We start from the raw sequence: 22,419 nt of genomic DNA on the forward strand, positions 1-22,419 counted from the left end.
AATTTCATTAAGAGTCGGGAGGACTTTGATGTCATATATACCTGTTCACAGGTGTGTGGGGGCATGTGTTATAACCCAGAACCATTTGTCATGAGTAAAAAATTCTGTTAGATTGCAAACAAAGTAACGTTGTCACAATTTAAGGTGGGGAAATGCTGGAAGAAGGTTTTTGTTAAATGAACACAATAGCCTCTAATTTACCTTTGTGAATGAAAGGTGAATGTCTGTCTTGAAATATTATGACATTTCATAAAATATAATTTGATATTTTAATACCTGACTGATTTGTTATGCATGTTTTCTCTTTGTTTTTTCACCAAAACAATTATCATTGCTTTGTTTGGTTAAAAATGATTAAGTGTGAATCATTTGCATTCTCTAATACTCAGGAACATTTCCGTGTCTCAAGACTTAACAAAATATGTGGAGCAAACATTCCTTTATACATATTGTTTCCTGTAGGTGTGTCTGTTCTCTCTTTCCCAGGTCCCCTCATCCATCATTGCACTTTGCGTGACTTGCGTTATGAGTAGTTAACAATAAATGCCATGTGTGACTGATTCTGCTCCAGCAGCCATTTTAATGTGGAATAATATGCAAACGTCAGACACAAGGAATTCTGTCTCTCCACATCATGATTCTTGGAGTGGCATTAGAGTCAGTGTCTTTGCTATTGTTTACACTACCAGTCATAAGTTTAGACACATGGTTATGAAAAATATGAAATAACACAAATGGTAATTAAGGGCGTACGTGAATTATTTAGTGACATGCAGTAGGCGTCATTTACAGGTGGGACATCTCCCTACCACTTTTTGCCTTTGCCAGTTTGTCCCCACCACTTTTTGAAATAGCTTTTGTTAGGTGTCTTATGAAGAAGAAACATCTGCAGTTCTTTAGCAGAAGTTTCCATTTCGTGTGTGTCTGATATAAGAAGTGGTGATCCAGCACTGGAGTTGGCAGAGGACAAGTCTCAGTTGCCTTTGCTTCTGAGACAGTCAATCCGTGCATCTTATCATGTGGCTCATTGTGCATGACACCGTGGAGACTCACAGCATGTGGAGGCTCATGCTACTCTCAGCAATCCACGCACAACTTACCACGTGCCCCATTGAGAGCGAGAACCCCTAATCGCGACTATGAGGATGTTACCCCATGTGACTCTACCCTCCCTAGCAACCGGGCCAATTTGGTTGCTTAGGAGACCTGGCTGGAGTCACTCAGCACGCCCTGGATTCGAACTCACGACTCCAGGGGTGGTAGTCAGCGTCAATACTCGTTGAGCTACCCAGGCCCCTTGGAGTTTGTTATTTTTAATATTAAAATGATTGCTCATTGCGGCTGTTATCAGTGGCGTTGAGTGACAGCAGGTGGCAATGTTCTCTCATGCTCACAGGTGCACAGGGTTGGGCTGTAACGGAATACATGTAATGGCGTTACATATTCAGAATACAAAAATGTAGTAACTGTATTCATCCCTTGCTGCATTTACTTTTTAAAATGTTGTTAGAATAATTTTAGAATACTTCTCTCTACTAATGTCAAAATAAGACAGAAAAAAATTATTGTAAATAAAGTGAGTAACAGCGTTTCTAAACAACACGCAAGTGCATACTGCACACTTGTCCTCTTGCTCTCTCTTTTCCAGAGCAGCTGCAGCGTATGTGCAGTGTTGCCAGGATCATGCTTTGACAACAAATTGGGCTAATTTAAAAAAAGAATCGCAGGTATAAAGTTATTAAAATTTTAATTATTGTTGGATACTTTGAAAATGTACGGCATTGCCAAAAAGTTTGATGGTAGACACTAGATAATGAAAATACAACATCCTTCATTCCGGGATTGAGTATCTGGCAACTGCACCGGAATGCCTTTGTCTTAACAATCAGCACACTGTCAGCTGTGCACCAGGATCAACATAGTCTGCAACATTTTCACACAAATATAAAATTCAAGTGCATGATACATTGTTTCCAACTATTGTAATTGCTGGGTAAATATATTTTTGTGGCTGCCGATGTGGCTTCTGTGCCAAGCTTTGTCAGCGTTCAACTCCACATCTTATTTAAAGAAGTATTTCAAGGTAGTGCTAAGTTCATGAAATTAGCTGACAAATAGCTAGCTAGCTATTTAGATTCACATAGATGTTAAAAGTAAGTGGTGTAGCGGTTCAGATAATATAAATAATGGTACTGTATATCACACATAATTCTTCAATTGTGCCTTGACTTTATAAATATGTATTCTAAAAGTATTTTGAATATGTTACTTTTTTGTGTGATGTATCGGAATACTGATTACATTTCAAAGAGAGTATTAAGTATTCAGCCCAGAATACTTTTTTAAGTGTTCTACCAAACCTTGCAGACGTGCACTCTACTCGCTCCGCTGTTTCGCAGCTTGCGCTCCTTGCCAGTGAAATCGCATAGCAAAATGCAAACAAATGTGATGATATACATCCACTGACATATGCAATCTTCGTAGTTTAAAAAGTTATATTACAGCAGATTAGAACCCAGAACTCCTTGTACTAGAGGCGAAAACTTTACCTTGAGACCATTTTGAGTCATTTTGGCTGATGCCTTACTGATCCATGTATTTATTCACTCACAAAATCTCAGTACTGAAAGTGTTAGATACGGATCAAGTTATCAAATTAATTATGTGAAATATTTATTGAGCGCTTAAAGACTAAAACAACAAAATATGATTTGACATTATCTGCACATAACCTAATTATTATTCATGAGATTTGCCGCTTAGTGATGCCACCCCCCCAAGCTGTCCCCACCACTTTTTAAAACAAAGTGACACCCAAGTGTAGTGACCATAAAAATATAAGTATATTTTACCTTCTTCAAAGTAGCCACTCTTTCTCTTTGACAAGATTCCTGCTCTGCTTCTTTCAAATAGCTTCATGAAGTATCCACCTGGAATACTCTTTTATACAGTATTGAAGGAGTTCCAATGTACTGTATGTTAGCCCATTTAATGAAAATGAATTAAATTTAGGCTTATGTTTAGTTATATGGAAATAAACAATATATTGTCTTCTCAAGCCACTTTTTGTATTGTCTTATCAATGCTTTACTCATCTGCTACAATAATGTAATACATTTTATCAGAATTATAATATAATATAATAATATATTATAATATATCATGTTTTTAATTATTTAAATATATTTATCATTATTTAATTATTATTATTTGAGGGGCTTTCTCAGCAAATATGTATATATGCGATTGATTGTGATTAATTCAGTTATTTATTTGACATATCATGTAATTAATTTGATTTACATTTTTTATCAATTGACAGCCCTAATTTAAACATAAGCTTGTAGATCAAAAGGTGTCCAAACACTTGTGTGGTGGTGTAGGTGGAAAATAGGGAGGTGACAATCAAAGGGAACATGTGATTTACTGCTGCCTCCAACAGTGAATTGATTCAAATTCTTTGTTTTCTGCATTTATTCTTTAGCTCAGTTCACCCATGAAACCAGTCAGCTGTTCGGAGGACATTAAACCCCCTCTGGGTCTGAACGGGCTGATGAAGGTACCAGCGCAGCCCACAGGCACGTGTCTCTCCCTTACGAAACACATCTGTGCCATTTGTGGAGACCGCTCATCAGGTACTTTCTGCCTTTTACCCATTCAAGTAGATAGGAGCTGTACTTGCACCCATAGAAAATACACTCTTAAAAAAAAAGGTTCTTAAATGGTTCTTTGCAGCACCTAGGTTCTTCTTGTCAAGAACCATTTTTTATGATGAAGCGTCCTGCAGGCTGCCCGGAGGCATTCTGAACATGGCTGCCGAATGACCTGACTTGCCTTAAAGACTTTGTGTATAGTCAGCTGATCGTTGATGCATTGGGTTTCTAATCCCCCTAAAGAGGTTGATTTTGCAATAATGACCAGCTGACGGTACATGATATTGCTTATTACATGGCTACTTACCAAATAAATGAATAAATGGACATGAACTACTGATTTGACTTTGCGTTATTTTATTATATAGGGAGGAGTGACACGAGGTATGTATGAAATTGGTTGCCTGGGAAAGTTTAGCAGTTTAGTTGTTTTACAAAAAAAATGTGTTACACAATTGGCCAAAGGAATCAAGTATTCCAAAGAGTCAGATAATATTATTATTCACGTTAAGTTAACTGCAGTCATTAAACATATTTCTACTTTTATTGCACTTTAATTTCTGTCTTTCAGAGAAGTGTGTTGCAAAAACAGATGTGTGGCTCTTGAATTATTGATATTAAATGCAAATTAAAGGTAGCCCTGCAGAGGAGAATACTAAAGCATGTGTCTGCCCGCAGGTAAACACTACGGGGTGTACAGCTGTGAAGGCTGTAAGGGCTTCTTCAAAAGAACGGTGAGAAAGGACCTGACGTACACTTGCCGAGACAACAAAGACTGTATAATCGACAAACGCCAACGCAACCGCTGCCAGTACTGCCGCTATCAGAAATGCTTAGCCATGGGAATGAAGAGAGAAGGTACACTGTTCCTTTATTTGAGTGATTGACCACATTTACATGCACATGAAAATTCAGAATATTATCAGAATTCGGGATGCTGGTTATGGATCATATAAACATGTTAACCTGATTGCTATAACCCTAATACGCCAATATTCTGGTTCCTAGAAAACCAAATTAGACAGCTGGCATATGCCTGAATTATTCGGAATTAATTATAAATTATGAGTGCTGTAAGACAGAGGCAGTTGTGAAAAGCCTCGCACTTGCAAGGAAACAGAATATATTTTAAATAAATAAAATTACATTGTTATGACCTACATTTTATAATCCATTGCGCTTTTGTTTGCTTTTGTCAAGTTCATGAATAAGAATTAATTATATTAGTCAATTTAATCCATTAGTAAATAGGTCAATTAAATTATTGTACAGGATTACTTGATTTTATGATTTTAAATAAAATGGTAAGAGCGAACATCTCCAGTATTTCCACAAGAGAATAGTGGGAATGTGCATGTCTTCGTTTATTTGGAATATGGAGATAAAATGTATGCGTAGGCGGATATTTAGGTAGGGATAGTAGGGACATGTCCAACTTTCAGAAAATCGGAAACGTCCCAACCAACATTTGGGCAATTTTACCACAAAGAAAATACTTGAACTATATACTGTGTTTTTATTTTAATATTAACGACTATCAAAGTTTCTTAGTGTACCTATTCATGTGTAAATTATTGTCTTACCTCTTCTGAAGCTGCATATAAAATTTATTGTCACTGGGCATCTGTGACTTTTCTCTGTGCTGTTCACGATGCATAATACACATTAGTTTTTTATTATTGCGTAAAGATTTTTAAAAAAATCATTTTCCGGAAATCACATGGGCAGATTTCCATTTGTATATCAGGTCCAACCCTTGAAATTAATAGATTTAAACAAGAATATGCTTCGTGTACAAATGTTTCCAGTTTAAGTAAAAACAAAAAGTCCTGGGTTTTGCATACGCCCAATTAATGGAGAATTTTGCTTTGGCCAGTAAGTGCCTTCTTGAGGAAAACACCTTTAAATATGAATGACTGTCAGGTAAGGGTGTGGATTAGAGGTTCAAGATTTTAAAGGTGCACTCAGTAATTTTTTTCCTCATTAAAATTGTTTCACCCCTAAAGAAATTAATAGTAATTTTGAAACATAGGTATAAAATCATGAGCAATCACATGAGATGAAGACTCCAGTCATATCAGTAACCTTATAAAAGCTGTTTTATTCTACATGGAGAGATATTGGACACTTTCACTCTTGAATTAAATTAATCATGGCTGACTGTGAATAGTGAATTTCTACAATGACATCTTTAACTAAAAACTATTGATTTTAAATGATGCTGCATCCACGCCACTGGGTGTCACTGTAGGTCCAAGATGACACTAAGGCAAAAGTTACTGATTGCACCTTTAAGATGCTAGTTTAACTGCACAGACAATTGATTGCCCAAATTACCCAAATTAAGAATATTAGTAGTGGTCAGCACGATATATCGGATTTCGTGATATATCGCAATTGAACTTATTATCATAATACCATTTTATCATCATTTATCATTGTAATTTATTCATCTGTATAGTTTATAAAGATGCAGCGAGCAGAAAATACTAGGCATTCTTCTGGTGGGTTCATATGACGACATAGTGTGTGAGAGAGTCGAGCAAGCAGTTAAAAAAGAGCCACTCTGTGTCAGTGCAAGAATGTTTGAATTTTGAACTAATATTTTAGATTTTCTGCACACAATGTATAGCATACATTTAGCCATACATTGGAGAAGAACATCAGGGTAGATGAAAAAAAGATGGGGGAAAAAACAATACAGTTTGCCTTGATCAAAATACTCAGTGGCTGTAAACCTAAAGCCTACTTTTTCAGATTAAAATGTAACTACATATAAATAAGCAATATGAGAAAAGATAATGTGTGAGTTGGAAAGCAGAAAGTGTGGAAAATGTGTTGTCAATGCTCCATTTTCTCCATAATTAATTTATCTTGAGATGTCATTTTGCACGTCACTCCTTAATTTAGCCTACCCTTTGTTTATATTTCCATTTATTAAATGCTGGATAATATTTTTTACAGAATGTCACTTCATGTCCCTTGGAGATCATTTTCTTGATGTAGATCTACTTGAAAATGGCTTGATTTTGTTCAATTTTTTGACCCATTAATCTTAGGTTTATAGCATTGCATATGGCCGTTGCAATACCCAACAAGTTTATCGACAACTTTCGAACAAATCCTACACCCTTCCATGTACAGGAATATTCCAGTAGCTTTAAAACATGTAAAAGTCTTTTTCAGAATAAAGGCCTAACCAGAATATGGACCTTAAAGAAATAGTTCACTCAAAAATAAACAATTATGTCATCTTTTACTCACCCTCATGTTGTTCCAAACCCCCTATGACTTTCTTTCTTCTGCGGAACAGAAAAGTAGATATGTTAAAGAATGTCATGAAGAATGTGATCGTATGCCTTCAGAATACTTACAATATGACGGATATTGTCATGGACGTCTTATATGACACTTTCGGGTGCTTTTTTAAGCTCTAAAATAAGTCATCAACTGCTATTTAATGGAAAACAGAAAACAGAACATACTTTAAAACATCTTCTTTTGTGTTCCGCAGAAAAAAAAGAAAGTCATACAGGACATGAGGGTGAGTAAATAATGACAGAATTTTCTTTTTCGGGTGAACCATTCCTTTAATTAATAAATAATGTGCATGTTGTCAGTGTTTATGAATATCACTGAATATGATGAAAGATTTGAGAAAATTAGAACAGTGTTTTGATTTACATATATACACTTTGCCCCTTACATTTAGGCTTCTGAGAATAAAACCAGACACACTGTTCTCTCACTCTCTCTGTTTCTGAGGACTGTAAAGCTAAAATCATTTCCTTTTGCCTCTCTCCTCACCCCTCTCTGACTCCTGGAGTAAAGCTTTATACTTCAGTTGACTCCAACAGCTTTCTGCTTTTCCCACTCAAGAATTCCCCCCATGATCTGCTAGTGGTTTCTGTCTAATACAGAGAGAGAGAGTCATAAAACAGGACTTTTACAGACAGAAGGAAAAGCTGATATGTTCCACAGCCTGACAGTGAGGTAGACACGACTAATTTTCACTGTTTCCAGACCACAGTGGACTGACTGTGTGGTTAAAACCTGCTGCACCCCACCCACAAACCAAGCCAAACAAATATGTACACTTTGTACACAACACATAGACACACACACCTATGCATTAACAATTAAAAAAATAAGTCTTGTTTTCAAGTAAAAATAGCTAAACTTCCCTAAAAAAAGATACATTTACTTGAGAAGCAAAACTGCATAAGATAATAAAACTTGGGTTTTTTTAGATAACGTATCTTGAATTATTATTATATCTTTATTTTTTATATAAAGCTGCTGTCCCCATTTATTCTAATTGCATGGAACTAGGCAACCTGAATTTTTTCCTTTTGTGTTTTCCACGGAAGAAATTCATTAGAGTTTGAAATAACATGATGGGCTTTATTTTCGTGAGTGTGCAAGCGTAGCTCAACACGCTACAACCGTGGGCAACATCTTATCCAGTTTTCATGAGAGTGCTAATTGTGCAATTTTTGTGCTAGTGCAAAGTGCAAATGGGTGTGAGTGTTAGTGCTACTGTGGGTGTAGGCGCACAAACTGTGGGTGTATTGTATGTAAATGAAGTGGTGCAAAGCGCAATTTGCTATTTTCCTAAGAATTTGGTCGAAATTCAGTTCCTCCAAAAAATGTCCTTGACGATCGCTTTTTTTTTTCATTTGTTGAAAAAAAAGTATGAGATTTGTGTTACATTTTCTAGAGGTCATGGTTTATTTTTTCAATTATTATTTTTTTTTTTTATTGTTATGTTTAAGTCACTGCAAAAGGGGCTGGTAGAGAGTAAAATGTTTGGATTTGATATTGACCACTTTGTTATTTTGTTTATATTTTCTATTCATTTGAAGTGTTATTTGAATGTAGAACAATTTTTGGTTTAATTTTTTCATGTTTCAATAAATTAATTTTTCAGAATCATTGTTGACCGGTAGAAGTGCGTGCCGATTCAATCACTGTTAATACTAGCCATGATTTGTGTGTCAGTAAATTAAAATTATTAATAATACTTACATTCTCTGTAATTTAACAAAGCCTACATCCATACCCTGAATCACATTTCCTATGTGTATAAAAGGAACATGTCCCATTTAACAAGGACACCCAAAATAATGTAAATCCATAATTTGTATTCTTCCAATTAATTGCATACAGTCAATTTACACTACCAACTTCTTCTGAATGTACTGTCTTTGTTTATATCACTGGTGCTTGACAGGGAATGGACGGAGACGGTGCCGGAGATGAACCTCCATTGACCTGATTAGCACCTTGTACACGCAATTTCGCCGAACCCACTTGTGCCTAGACTTAGCGCACGCTTACATGAAAATACCAACACTTCATGGCCATCCCCATTGACTTTGCGCTTATGAGTTAAGGCATTGTGCTGCGCTTAAAATAGGGCCCTATGTCTGTATTCTTATTTTTTTTTATGAACGATTCGCTTAATGATATGTTCTCTGAAAACAAGTCTTAAAATATTACACTTTGCAGTATGCTTCTAAAGTAAATTTATCTTGCTTAAATATTTTTATAGGAAAACAAGACATAAGTACTGAATGAGAAAAAGATTTTTTTGGAGTTTTCTCTTAAAGATCCACACATTTTCACATACAACTTCTTGCAGGTTATGCCTGCATAACTAATCACTTGACCGAAAGTTTTAGAGGGACAGTTTTATTGCCATGACTCTGTCCATGGAAATCATCCGCTGAATAGAAGCTTGTTCAATGCACTCAGTCATGCTTGCGTTGGACCATACCCAAATAAAATATACATATTTTATCGAGAAGAATACATATTGCTAATAATGTTGCTTGAAACATAGGTTGACCTCCTCAACTTTGGTAACTGTCGACTGTTGTGATTTCTGTCCTCTGAAGTCGGTGAATAATGTGCTGGACACATATGCAACTTGATGAAAAACTGCCTGAGCTGCTTTTGTGGAAACATTTAGCTTAAAAACAAACCAAAAGCAGCTGTGTGCTATTGTGTGCAAGGTCATGATTTTGTTTGTATATGTATCTGTGTATATGCAGTGTGTGCCTGCACATATGCAAGCGGTCTAATTTTTTATGTGCATGTGTGCAGCTGTACAGGAGGAGCGGCAGCGGGCAAAGGAGCAGAGCGAGGGTGAGTTCAGCAGCTGTGCCAACGAGGACATGCCCGTGGAGAAGATTCTGGAAGCCGAATTGGCAGTGGAACCAAAGACGGAGACCTACGTGGAAGCCAACCTGGGTTCGCCTGCCAACTCTGTAAGCCAATCTCTCCCTCTAAATCACACTCTGTCATACAGTGACATTCAACTTATGGAGAACATTTGGCTCATCTGAAATGCACTGTTTCAGAGTTACACTTCTTTATTGCACTTCACTTAACACTGAATGTCAAGACAAAAGAAAGGTTCTGCCTTCCCTGCAGATAGAGAGAAAGAAGGTACCCTTTTGGGGGGGATATCAGCTGTCAAAAAAAGAAGCAGATCCAGATTTGAGTAGCTTCATGAGGATGGTCCAAAAGTAATGCTTAACGAGTGGTGAACACAAGCAAACATTGGCTTTGCCTAATTAATTTGCTCATCAATTGGCCTGTAACGATATAATGAGCTGCAACATAATACAAGGTTTAAGTTGAATTGTAAGAACAATAGTCTGACCCTCGCTGATGTAAGTGAGTGAATGGTTCAAACCATCTACTAAAGAAAGCTGTTGTGACTTGCACATAACAACTTTTACCTTTTTAGTGCAAAGCCATCAGTTCCACCCATCCAGTCAAAACATGAAACCATGAACAAAATCCCAATGGGGATGTGCAGTTGTAGTTTTACAAAGAGATAGAGACTGTTTCGTCTCATATATGATACTGTGAAAGTGTGAGTGGCACAATGACCTGTACTGACTGTCAAAAATATGCAAGGAAAGACTGGGACAAAAAACTAAAAAAAAAAAAAAAAAAAAAAACGTATACAAAATATTTTTTTCATGGCCAGTATGAAATATTTATGGCCAGTACATTTTCTCAATTTGTCCGCAATTGGCCATTGTGGCAGAAAGTTAATTTTGGACTCTGTCTGTCTGAAGGCTATTTTTAAAATCTGACGGTCAGTCGCTACCAGTGGATGGATTTTGCTACATTGAAATGCACTCTGACATTGAAGGCCTCCGTACAGACCCCTTGAGAGGGGGTATACTGCAGAAGAAGGACATTGTCATGCCATTAGAGAAAAGCCTCAGCCTAGTTCATTAACCATGTCAGTTAAACACACTGAGGCTAACGCTGCACACACACACACACACACACACATACATATATATATATATATATATATATATATATATATATATATATATATCACACACACATATATATATATATATATATATATATATATATATATATATATATATATACACACACACATATATATATAAGTTTACATTCACTTAGGTTGAAGTCGTTAAAACTCATATTCTAACCACTCTACAGATTTAATATTAGCAAACTATAGTTTTGGCAAGTCATTTAGGACATCTACTTTGTGCATGACATGAGTAATTTTTCCAACAATTGTGTACAGACAGATTGTTTCACTTTTAATTGACTATATCAATTCCAGTGGGTCAGAAATTTACATACACTAAGTTAACTGTGCATTTAAGCAACTTGGAAAATTCCAGAAAATGATGTCAAGCCTTTAGACAATTAGCTTCTGATAGGAGGTGTACCTATGGATGTATTTTAAGGCCTACTTTCAAACTCAGTGCCTCTTTGCTTGACATCATGGGAAAATCAGCCAAGACCTCAGAAAAGAATTTGTGGACCTCCCCATGTCTGGTTCATCCTTAGGAGCAATTTACAAATGCCTGAAGGTACCACATTCATCTGTACAAACAATAGTACGAATATATAAACACCATGGGACCACACAGCCATCATACCACTCAGAAAGGAGATGCATTCTGTCTCCTAGAAATGAACGTAGTTTGGTGTGAAAAGTGCAAATCAATCCTAGAACAACAGCAAAGGACCTTGTGAAGATGCTGGAGGAAACAGGTAGACAAGTATCTATATCCACAGTAAAATGAGTCCTATATCGACATAACCTGAAAGGCTGCTCAGCAAGGAAGAAGCCACTACTCCAAAACCACCATAAAAAAGCCAGACTACAGTTTGCAAGTGTACATGGGGACAAAGATCTTACTTCTTGGAGAAATGTCCTCTGGTCAGATGAAACAAAATGTAACTGTTTGGCCATAATGACCATCGTTATGTTTGGAGGAAAAAGGGTGAGGCTTGCAAGCCGAAGAACATCATCCCAACTGTGAAGCATGGGGGTGGCAGCATCATGTTGTGGGGGTGCTTTGCTGCAGGAGGGACTGATGCACTTCACAAAATAGATGGCATCATGAGGAAGGAAAATGATGTGGATATATTGAAGCAACATCTCAAGACATCAGCCATGAAGTTAAAGCTCGGTCGCAAATCAGTCTTCCAAATGGACAGTGACCCCAAGCATATCTCCAAAGCTGTGGCAAATTGGCATAAGGACAACAAAGTCAAGGTATTGGAGTGGCCATCACAAAGCCCTGACCTCAATCCAATAGAAAATTTGTGGGCAGAACTGAAAAAGCATGTGCGAGCAAGGAGGCCTACAAACCTGACTCAATTAAACCAGTTTTGTCTGGAGGAATGGGCCAAAATTCCAGCAATTTATTGTGAGAAGCCTGTGGAAGGCTACCCAAAACATTTGACCCAAGTTTAACAATTTAAAGGTAATGCTACCAAATACTAACAAAGTGTATGTAAAATTCTGACCCACTGGGAATGTGATGAAAGAAATAAAAGCTGAAATAAATAATTCTCTCTACTATTATTCTGACATTTCACATTCTTAAAATAAAATAGTGATCCTAACTGACCTAAGACAGGGAATGTTTTCTACGATTAAATGTCAGGAATTGTGGAAAACTGAGTTAAAATGTATTTGGCTAAGGTGGATGTAAACTTCTAACTTCAACTGTAGATAGATAGATAAATAGACAGACAGACAGACAGACACACGTATCACACAGTTAAATCAATAACAGCTTGGAAGGAGTTTCAGTAGAGATTGCAACAACCTGGACAGGTGGCCAGTCCATCACAGGGCTAACACACACAGACATACACATTCATACTCTCACTCACACCTATGGGCAATTTAGAGTTTCCAATTCACTTAACCTGCATGCTTTTTTGGACTGTGGAGGAAACCGGAGCACCTGGACTCCCGGAGGAAACCCACACAAACACAGGGAGAGTGCTACCCACTGAGCCACCATGTCGCCTCTTATTCCAGCATTGTTTTGATAAATGAATACGTTAAAACTCTGACATCCAAAAGCACAATCATAGTTTCTACCTTCCCCATCCTAACCTAGTGGAAATTTGTGTTGCTTTGATGTTACCCTTTGAAATCTCAGTAGACTTAAAGGACTTCTCTGTTTTGTTCAATTTAAAGGTGCACTCCGTAACTTTTGTCTTTGTGTCATCTTGGACTTACAATGATACCTTGCGGCTTGGATGCAACATCATTTAAAATCAATTGTTTTCAGTTTCAGATGCCATTGTAGAAATTTAGTATTCACAGTCAACCATGATTAATTTAATCAATGAGTAAAAAAGTCAAATAACAGGAAGGTTACTGAGATTAAGCGAGTAGTATACGGCTGGTCATGTGATTCTAAAATGGCAGTCCCCATGTGCGGACCCTCTCCAACTGGAGTCTTCATTTTAATATGAGTGGTTTAACATGATTACCTTCTTATATTGCAAAATTACAATTCATGCCTTTTAGGAGTCTTTTTTAATGAGGAAAAAATTACTGAGTGTACCCTTAAAGGAATATTCTGGGTTCAATGCAAGTTAAGCTCAGTCGACAGCATTTGTGGCATAAAGTTGATTACAACAACAAAAAGTATTTCGACTCGTCCCTCCTTTTCTTTTAAAAAAGCAAAAACGTCTGGGTTACTGGTGTAACCCCTGTTCCCTGATGGAGGGAACGAGAAGTTGTGTCGATGTAGTAACACTAGGGGTTTGATTTTGAGAGCCCCAGTCATCTTTGCTTAAAATAGAAAAGACCAATGAGAATTGGTGAGTGGAATTTGCATGTCACTCTCTGCCCCAGACATACGGGTATCCGGACCAACACATGCTTCCCCTGAATCAACAGCCAAAGGATGGAGGCACCCTCGCCCCACACCTCAGTGGAGACGATGCCACTGAACCTGGGCAGGCGTCTGCCGAATTGGATCACGTAGCCAAGGCGAATCATCCTGACGAGCCACCGTGAGGGGCTGGAGAGCTTTAGCCAGGCCTCCAGACTCTGCACCAGCAGCACCAAGGGGACAACTGGATTTATCATGCCCGGGAAGGGTGGCAAGGCAGAGCAGGCTCCCCACCTGGAAGACAACCCAGGGGGGACGTGCTTTTAACATTTTGCAAGCCTGCAACGGAGGCCAGTGGCTGGGGTGGGTGCGTGGCCCCAGAGACCAGCATACTTACCTCTTTGCCGGCCGTCTCTCAATGGAGAATGAGGGAAAGTGAGGTACTCGTGTCCGACTGGTTGACCGGAAAGACTTCCAGCACTTGGCCGTCGCAAGCGCAATGACCCAGGGAATAAGGAAACTGCTCTTTTATGCCCAGAGGACACATGACAATGTTATACTCACCACGCTCTGAACCAGGGGCGATGGTGGGGCTGGTAGGTTCACCTGGGTCAGACCGGTCGAAGTCAGACATCTCATCCCTGGGTCGCCCATGTCAGGGCCGCCTCGAAGCCCATCCGGGGTTCTTGGGGGCCGGCTGACGGGCGGGTGGAGCCGCTTTCCTATGGGAACTTCTCAAATACTGCCGTACAGGAGCCGGGGCCGGCGCCTCAGGAGGACGGCCCTGGCAAGAGGCAGACGGGGCGTAGGACTTCAGAGGCCTGAAGGTGGCCGAGTCGCACCGCGGCAAGATATGTTTGATCGCCTCCATCTGCTTCCTCACCATCAAGAATTGTTGTATGAAGTCCTCGACAGTGTCGCCAAAAAGTCCCCCTTGGGAGATGGGCGCATCGAGAAAGCGAACCTTCTCGGCGTCACGCATCTCCGCAAGGTTGAGCCACAGGTGCCGCTCTTGGACCACGAGAGTAGACATCGTCTGGCCCAGGGCATGTGCCGTGACCTTTGTCGCCCGTAGGGCGAGGTCGGTCGCGGTATGCAGTTCCTGCATAAGCCCCGGGTCGGTTCTACCCTCGTGCAGATCTTTCAACGCCTTGGCTGGCCATAGCATGCAGGGCGGAAGCGGCCTGACCTGCGGCCTTGTAAGCCTTCGTCATCAACAAGAAAGAGAACTTACAGGCCTTGGAAGGGAGCCTTGGTCGGTCCCTCCAGGTGGCTGCACACTGCGGGCATAAATGCACTGCTACGGCACGCTCTACCTGGGGAAGCTCGACAAATCTGGGGTTGAGCCGGAAGAAATGATTCTATGTCCACATCCAGATCGCCCTCGGCGCTCGCTGACCCGGCCGCCTGAGTATCAGCCCAGGACGGACTGGGCTGGGAAGCAGCCGCTGTGGCTCCCTGCTTCATGAAAAAGGAGGTGAGCCAGGACCGCAATGTTCTTATGGGCATGTTCTCATGGGCATGTTCTCACGATGAGAATATGACACCTCCACAAAAGCTGCCTCGGCGTGCTGGCGCCCCAAGAACTTGAGACAGATCTCATGGGAATCCGGAGGGGAGAGATAACAGCCACATCCAGTAGCACATCTTTAAAAAGATGGCAATCATTTGTGCGAGCTCTTTTAGAAGAAAGTATATACTCTTAAGAATATACTCTTTTAGCACCTGCAGACTCAGCCGCTGAAGCACCCAGGGGAAACACAACACTCGACCGTGCGAGGGTGACCGCTGATATGCGCTGTAAATCCAGAAGCGTAAGCGTTGGTGACATGGACGAATACACGTGCGTTAAGCTCCGAAGAAAAAATCTGAATGAGTGATGCACGCCATCTCCTTTTATACCTGTATGTATGGGGCGGAGAGTGGCATGAAAATTCCACTCACCAATTCTCATTTGCCTTTTCTATTTTAAGCAAAGGTGATTGGGGCTCTCAAGATCAAACCCCTAGTGTCACTACATCGACACAATGTCGAGTGAGTGACAGACAGGGAATCGAGGATACAGTGTGGCACTACAATTAAAATTAAATTTTTCAGACTAAAATCGTGTTAACATGTATATTGTATTCATCTTTTGGCTATACTTTTGAAATAGTGAGGATTTTAACGTTTACGGATTGGCCCCATTCACTTCCATTGTAAGTGCCTCACTGTAACCCATATTTGTGCTTTTTTTTAAAGAAAAGGAGGGACAAGTCAAAATAATTTTTGTGGTAATCAACATTATGCCACAAATGCTGTCGATTGAACTTAACTTGTATTGAACCTGGAGTATTCCTTAAAGTATCACATTTGTTTCAGATGCTTCTCCTAAAATTCCTGGAAGAAATTAAAATAGAAACAAAGAAACAGTTGTTGACAGTAAGAGTGTAGACCCCTGTTAATGAATATGGGTAGCCTAGATAATTTGGTTTGTGGTCTAATTTGATGAAAAATGTTTGAGTTCATATTAAAATCTCTGCCTTTTGATTGCAGACTTTGGTATCTTGGTATCTTATCCTAAATCTGAGCACAGTTTTTGAGTTTGTTGAGGTCTCTTCTGAAACTCTAGAGGAAAAATGTGAAAAGCAGGAGACTTTAGGAAAAAAATCCATTTGCTCCTCAGTAACATTTACATTGATGCTTAGGGAAGACACTTAAGGTGCAATCAAGGTATATATTCTATCAGTTTGTGTGGTCCCTGTGAATCGAACCCATGCCCTTGGTGTTGGTAGTGCCATGCTCTTCCAGTTAAGTTATGGGAACCCTTAAAAGCCAAGCAGGTCCCACCTAGATTTGAACTAGGGTTTCTAAATTCAAAGTCAGCGCTAATCTCATTGCTGTCTTGCTGAAACAGTAGAGATATTAAAGAGATCTCATTTGTGAATTTTCTTTTCTATGGGAAGCCAGGTCACTGACATAGAGATCCTCTCTCTCTCTCTCTTTCTCTCTTTCTCTCTCAAGCCTAACGACCCTGTAACAAACATCTGTCAAGCAGCTGACAAGCAACTCTTTACTTTAGTGGAGTGGGCCAAGCGGATACCTCACTTTTCTGATCTCCTGCTGGATGATCAAGTCATCCTCCTGCGAGCAGGTGCGTCAATAAATAAACACAGACTGCTTTTGTTTGATTCCTGCAGACATTGACCTGCCATGACTCATATTTTCTCTACATCTAGTCTTCCAGCTATGGAGTTTCATCTGCAAACATTTCAGCTAATTAAATAAGCATGTTTACAGTTATGTGGCATTGCAGTCTATTTCAGAAGCATTTATATGGATCCAGAGATATGGTTCATGCAGCATTGTGACATAGCATCGATTAAAGAAAGAATTCCATCTCATTATCTCATAGTGAGAGTCGTTATTCTGTTAAGGATGAGGGTTTCTACACAAATCGAGAGATAATAAAAAGCTGGATTGTTCTCTGTGTTCACATGTTGCCTTTATTTCAGAAGGCTGTTGGTTGCCTGAGGACAATCAAACACTTAATGTCTTTCTATTCAGTGCATGTTATTCAGATCCTCAGAAATGGGATAGTACAGTGAAAATTTGAAATTTTGAAATTATGAAACCATTTAAAGGGATAGTTCACCCAAAAATGAAAATTACATTAAAAGCCGTTATAAGACATTCTTCTGTGGAACACACCAGAGAAGTTAGGCAGAATGTTTGCCTGAGTCAACATTTCCCTTTATTTAATTCTTTTTTTTTTTTCCATACAAAGTCATATGTGTTTGAAACAACATGAGGGTGAATAAATGATGGCAGAATTTTCATTTTTGGGTGAACTGTCCTTTTAACATTTTGAAATGTGTTTGTTAAAACACCATGGATACATTTGTAAAATATTTCTGTTGTATAAGAAATATCCTTAAAACTTTTGAGTACATACAATTGAGGCCGATTTTAAGCGTTAAAAGTAAACAAATAGAATAAACAAAGAAACTTCACCTCCCATAAACAAATAGACGTGGTGCTTCTTTTCTTTTGTCCTTTGTTTGTTTGTTTGTTTGTTTGTTTATTCATTAATATGCTTTCGTGTTCATGTCCTCTGTCACTAGGATGGAATGAGCTCCTGATTGCTTCTTTTTCACATCGTTCTATAGCTGTAAAAGATGGGATATTATTAGCTACTGGCCTTCACGTCCATAGAAACAGCGCACACACTGCCGGTGTGGGAGCCATCTTCGACAGGTTAGTAAATGTCCAAACGTTCCAAGACTACCAAAGAACTTAAAGTGAAAGTGTGTAATTGCCATTGGTTGGCCAAATAGATAATCCTGCCCCAAATTCACAATATTGGTTGAGTCAATATTGCTATGTTGGTCTGGTCAGAATGCTGAAACAAAAAGAGCAATGCATCCAGAGCAACAGTGTTACACTTTTCAGGGGTATCATACTACAAATAGCTTGTATACTGATACAACTATTATGATACTTTTATTTGTCTCTGGATATTAATCTGGTATAGGAGAATGTACTTTAAGGTTTAGTTTACCAAAAAATGAAAATACTGTAATACTGTAAAAAAAGGATGATTTATTCCCCTCTTGTCATTTAAAGGTGCACTCAATAGTTTTTTCTTAATTAAAAAAAGTTAACCCTTAAAGTCATGAATTGTAATTTTACAATATATGTAGGAAGTCATGACCACTCACATTAAAATGAAGACTCCAGAGTCCAGTCATATCAGTAACCTTATAAAAGCTGTTTTATTCTACATGGAGCGGGTCCGCACATGGGGGCTGCCATGTTAGAATCACATGACCTGCCGAATACTACTCGCTTAATCTCAGTAACCGTCCTGTTATTTGACAGTTTCATTCATTGATTGAAGTAATCATGGCTGACTGTGAATACTACATTTCTACAATGGCATCTGAAACTGAAAACTATTGATTTGAAATGATGCTGCATCCAAGCCGCTAGGTGTCAGTGTAAGTGCAAGATGACACAAAGACAAAAGTTACTGACTGCACCTGTCTTTTTTATATATGTGAAACACAAAAGGAGATGTTTTAATGAATATCCTAGCCTTTTCAATACAATTGCAGGTAATATTGACTGTTTTACCAAAACCTATCGTACGCTTGGACTACTTTGATGACACTTTTGGGTCCTTTTTTAAGCTGTAAAGTGAATAATTTATACATGCCATTATTTTGAAAAGACAGGCCATGATATTTATTAGAACTCCTCCTCCTGTGTTCCGCATAAGAAATAAAGTCATATGGGTTTGGAATGACATAACAGTAAATTTTTTGGATGAACTGTCCCTTTAACATTGAAAAAAGGACACACGTCACCTTTAAATTCAATGTCAGTACAGTACATGTTCTCATTGTAGACCCCGTGGAAGATTTGTGACAACCATAAGTCACGCACACATGATTTTTTGAAAATAATCCTTATAATGACGTTAGACTCTGCATTATGAAAGCGTCCTCCACATCTTACTCTTGATTGATTGCATTTTTACATTAAGCCATGTGGCAGTTTTATGTAGCGGTGTGATAATGTTTCACAGGCTGTTTGAGATATGCTGGTGTCCTCACTAATTAAATATATGGTGCCCAGTCAGTCTGCAGTTGAGATGAATGTGTCTTATAGGACATAATGGCTTTGATTTCCAAGTCCAAATGAAAACTAAATATGAAGGCGGAGCGATGACTCATTGGGCCTGTTTGATGTGTTACAGAACATTTACTGGCATTTGTACGGTTATGCTGAAGGAAAATGAATTCCCTATTAATCAGACTGGCTTAGGTGAAAGCGAGCATAAAGATTTGAATCACTGTTTGTTTTACAGAGTGCTGACAGAGCTTGTGTCAAAGATGAGAGACATGCAGATGGACAAGTCTGAACTTGGATGTCTGCGAGTTATTGTTCTGTTCAATCCTGGTACAGTAATGTATACTTAGCCAAACACACACACACACACACACACACACAAGCACACGGTCTGTATTTAAAATGCTATCTCAGTTTGATTAAGCTACCTTGCTGTTTGTTTTGCCATATTAAAGAATGTGTTGGAAGAAAGCCAGAATGAGTAAATGTAATTCCTTTGGCTCTGAACCTGAGTATAGCAAGCTTTATGTAATCACTATACTTAGCAATCCATACGATATACTGCATACTATTTTTAAAAACAGTATGTGAAACAATGTGCAGAATTCAACAATAAACATTTCAAACAGAGGTGCTACATACATAGTTTTTGGATTGTAAAAATTGCTTAAATTTTGGCAGTGTAATCAAATGAGTCAAGAAAGAGATGTTAAAAATAACATTAGTCCTACTGTTTCATTTGTAACACTGGAAGTAAAAGGTCGAGTAAGTTTTATTATAGGATACAGAAGTATACTGCACATTTTGGCAAATGTAGTATACCTTATATATAAAGAACATTCTTAGAAGAATGTGTACTTTGTTTTGGATGCCGGAACAAAGCGTAATCATTCTATTGTGGAAAGAGGATTGCTGCTCCACTTTCGGAAATAGCTTTATCGACAGCCTAAAGCATTTGATGAAGCTAGCATTATTCATCATCACCCACAAGACAAGATAGTCTTGAAATGCACACAGATGTAGCATCAAATAAAGTGCCACATTTAGAATCATAACCTGTCCATTATTGTATTTGATCATGAAACGTGGTGCTTTGCATCAGACTAGGTTTATCTTTACATGCTAATTCCTATGAAGTTTATCCTTAGAGCTGACTGCATGAATATGACCTTATCTTAAATAGTTTACAATAATGTATTGTTTTTGTGTGTTTTTTTAACCCTTAGACTCAAAAGGACTTTCTAATCCAGCTGAGGTGGAAGCACTGAGAGAAAGAGTGTATGCTTCTCTGGAAGCCTACTGTAAACAAAAATACCCAGATCAACCTGGGAGGTATACACACCCACAAGTATTTTTCATCTCAAGGCTGTTCATGTACACATTAATATTTGACAGGTATAGATAAATGAATATGAGCTATTACTTATATATAAATGAAAGTAATAGCACTAAATTATGTTTTACAGATATCAAAAATAATGTACAGATTTAATGTAAGATTTATCTACACTCGATCATAAGTTAAAGGTGGCATTTGCAACCCATATACTTCTATAATATGATGTATTTTTGAGTGAAACAGGAAATTCAATGAGAAAAAAATTTAAGGCGAGGCTTGATTTTATCCATCAGGAATTGGACTAAATGATTTGGACTGTGAAAAGTGCTGAGTGACAGGGGATCAAAGGGGAGGGGTTAAACTAAGAAGCATTGGTGTTGTCAGCCAAAAAAGGAAAGTCATTTAAGAGGTGGAGGAAGTTATTGCATTTTGATGAAAGATTATAAAGGCAAAAAAATTATTATTTTTTTTTTTTTTTCCTTTGGAGTAATCTGCATTGATCAATCATTCACAGGACCATGAATGTTAATTATGGAATTAAATAGTGCCAAGTTTTTATTTCATGTAGACTGGTTATAAATGTTCTCAGTATTGCTGACTACAACTCCATTTCCTCTGAAATCAGCCTATAATTTTCTGTTTGACATTATATAAGCTAGTAGGAATGACTTGCTGTTGTCATGTTCCTCTAAGTGGCATTTTAAAGGGATAGTTCACCAAAAAATTAAAATTCTCTCATCATTTACTTACCTTTATGTCATTCCATAACTTTCTTATGGTATGACTTTCTTTTTTTCTGATGAACACAAAGATTTAAAAAAGAATATTTCATCTCTGTAGGTCCTTACAATGCAAGTGAATGGTGGCCAGACCTTTGTCGCTCCAAAAGTCACATAAAGGAAACATAAAAGTAATCCAGTTATTAAATCCATGTCTTCAGAAGTGATATGATAGGTGTGGGTGAGAAACAGATCAATATTTAAGTCCTTTTTTTACTCTAAATCTCCACCTTTCACTTCAAATGTGAAAGTGAAAATAAACAGGCACCACATGTGACTTTCAGTGAAAGTAAAGTGGAGTAAAAAGAGTAAAAAAGAACTTAAATATTGATCTGTTTCTCACCCACACCTATCATATCGCTTTTGAAGATATGGATTTAACCACTAGAGTCATATGGATTACTTTTATGCTGCCTTTATGTGATTTTTGGAGCTACAAAGGTCTGGCCAAGATTCATTTGCATTGTAAGGATCTACAGAGATTAAATATTCTAAAAATATTTGATTGTGTTCTGCAGAAGAAAGAAAGTCATGCACATCTAGGATGGAATGAAGTTTCATTTTTGCATGAACTATTCCTTTTAATGTGTTGTATAGTTAATTTTTGAAATCACACACCAGATAGTGGTGGACCGACATGTGTTATTAATAACAATTGCTGATATCTATACTTCCCTACAAAGCCAAAACACAGAAACTATGCCAAAAATAAAACTGAGGAAAATGGCTTTAAAATGGTTTGATTGTCCAGCCAAATGTTGATTATAAAATAGTCTCTGTTTTATCTGAATCTGAGCATAGACCAACCATCTGTCACAGAACAGATCATATTCATTTTGGTCATAACTCAATTTTGACAAAATGTGTCGTTACTG

General features: G+C 38.1%; 1 protein-coding gene across 3 annotated transcripts in view; it reads left to right on the plus strand.

Annotated features, from left to right (window-relative positions):
* The window catches only part of rxrab (retinoid x receptor, alpha b), a 93,094-nt gene that overhangs the window by 67,646 nt on the left and 3,029 nt on the right, over positions 1-22,419 (plus strand). For 2 of the 3 annotated variants that reach the window (XM_051657767.1, XM_051657789.1), the window contains exons 4-11: positions 3,485-3,635; positions 4,332-4,511; positions 7,168-7,197; positions 9,762-9,925; positions 16,817-16,946; positions 17,917-18,049; positions 19,665-19,756; positions 20,653-20,758. In XM_051657767.1, the coding sequence (XP_051513727.1) occupies positions 3,485-3,635; positions 4,332-4,511; positions 7,168-7,197; positions 9,762-9,925; positions 16,817-16,946; positions 17,917-18,049; positions 19,665-19,756; positions 20,653-20,758 (986 nt within the window). The remainder of the gene's footprint in view (positions 1-3,484; positions 3,636-4,331; positions 4,512-7,167; positions 7,198-9,761; positions 9,926-16,816; positions 16,947-17,916; positions 18,050-19,664; positions 19,757-20,652; positions 20,759-22,419) is intronic. The other variant, XM_051657778.1, reaches the window with a different exon arrangement.

The sequence above is a fragment of the Myxocyprinus asiaticus genome, chromosome 3 (assembly GCF_019703515.2).
Source record: "Myxocyprinus asiaticus isolate MX2 ecotype Aquarium Trade chromosome 3, UBuf_Myxa_2, whole genome shotgun sequence".
Lineage (NCBI taxonomy): Eukaryota > Metazoa > Chordata > Actinopteri > Cypriniformes > Catostomidae > Myxocyprinus > Myxocyprinus asiaticus.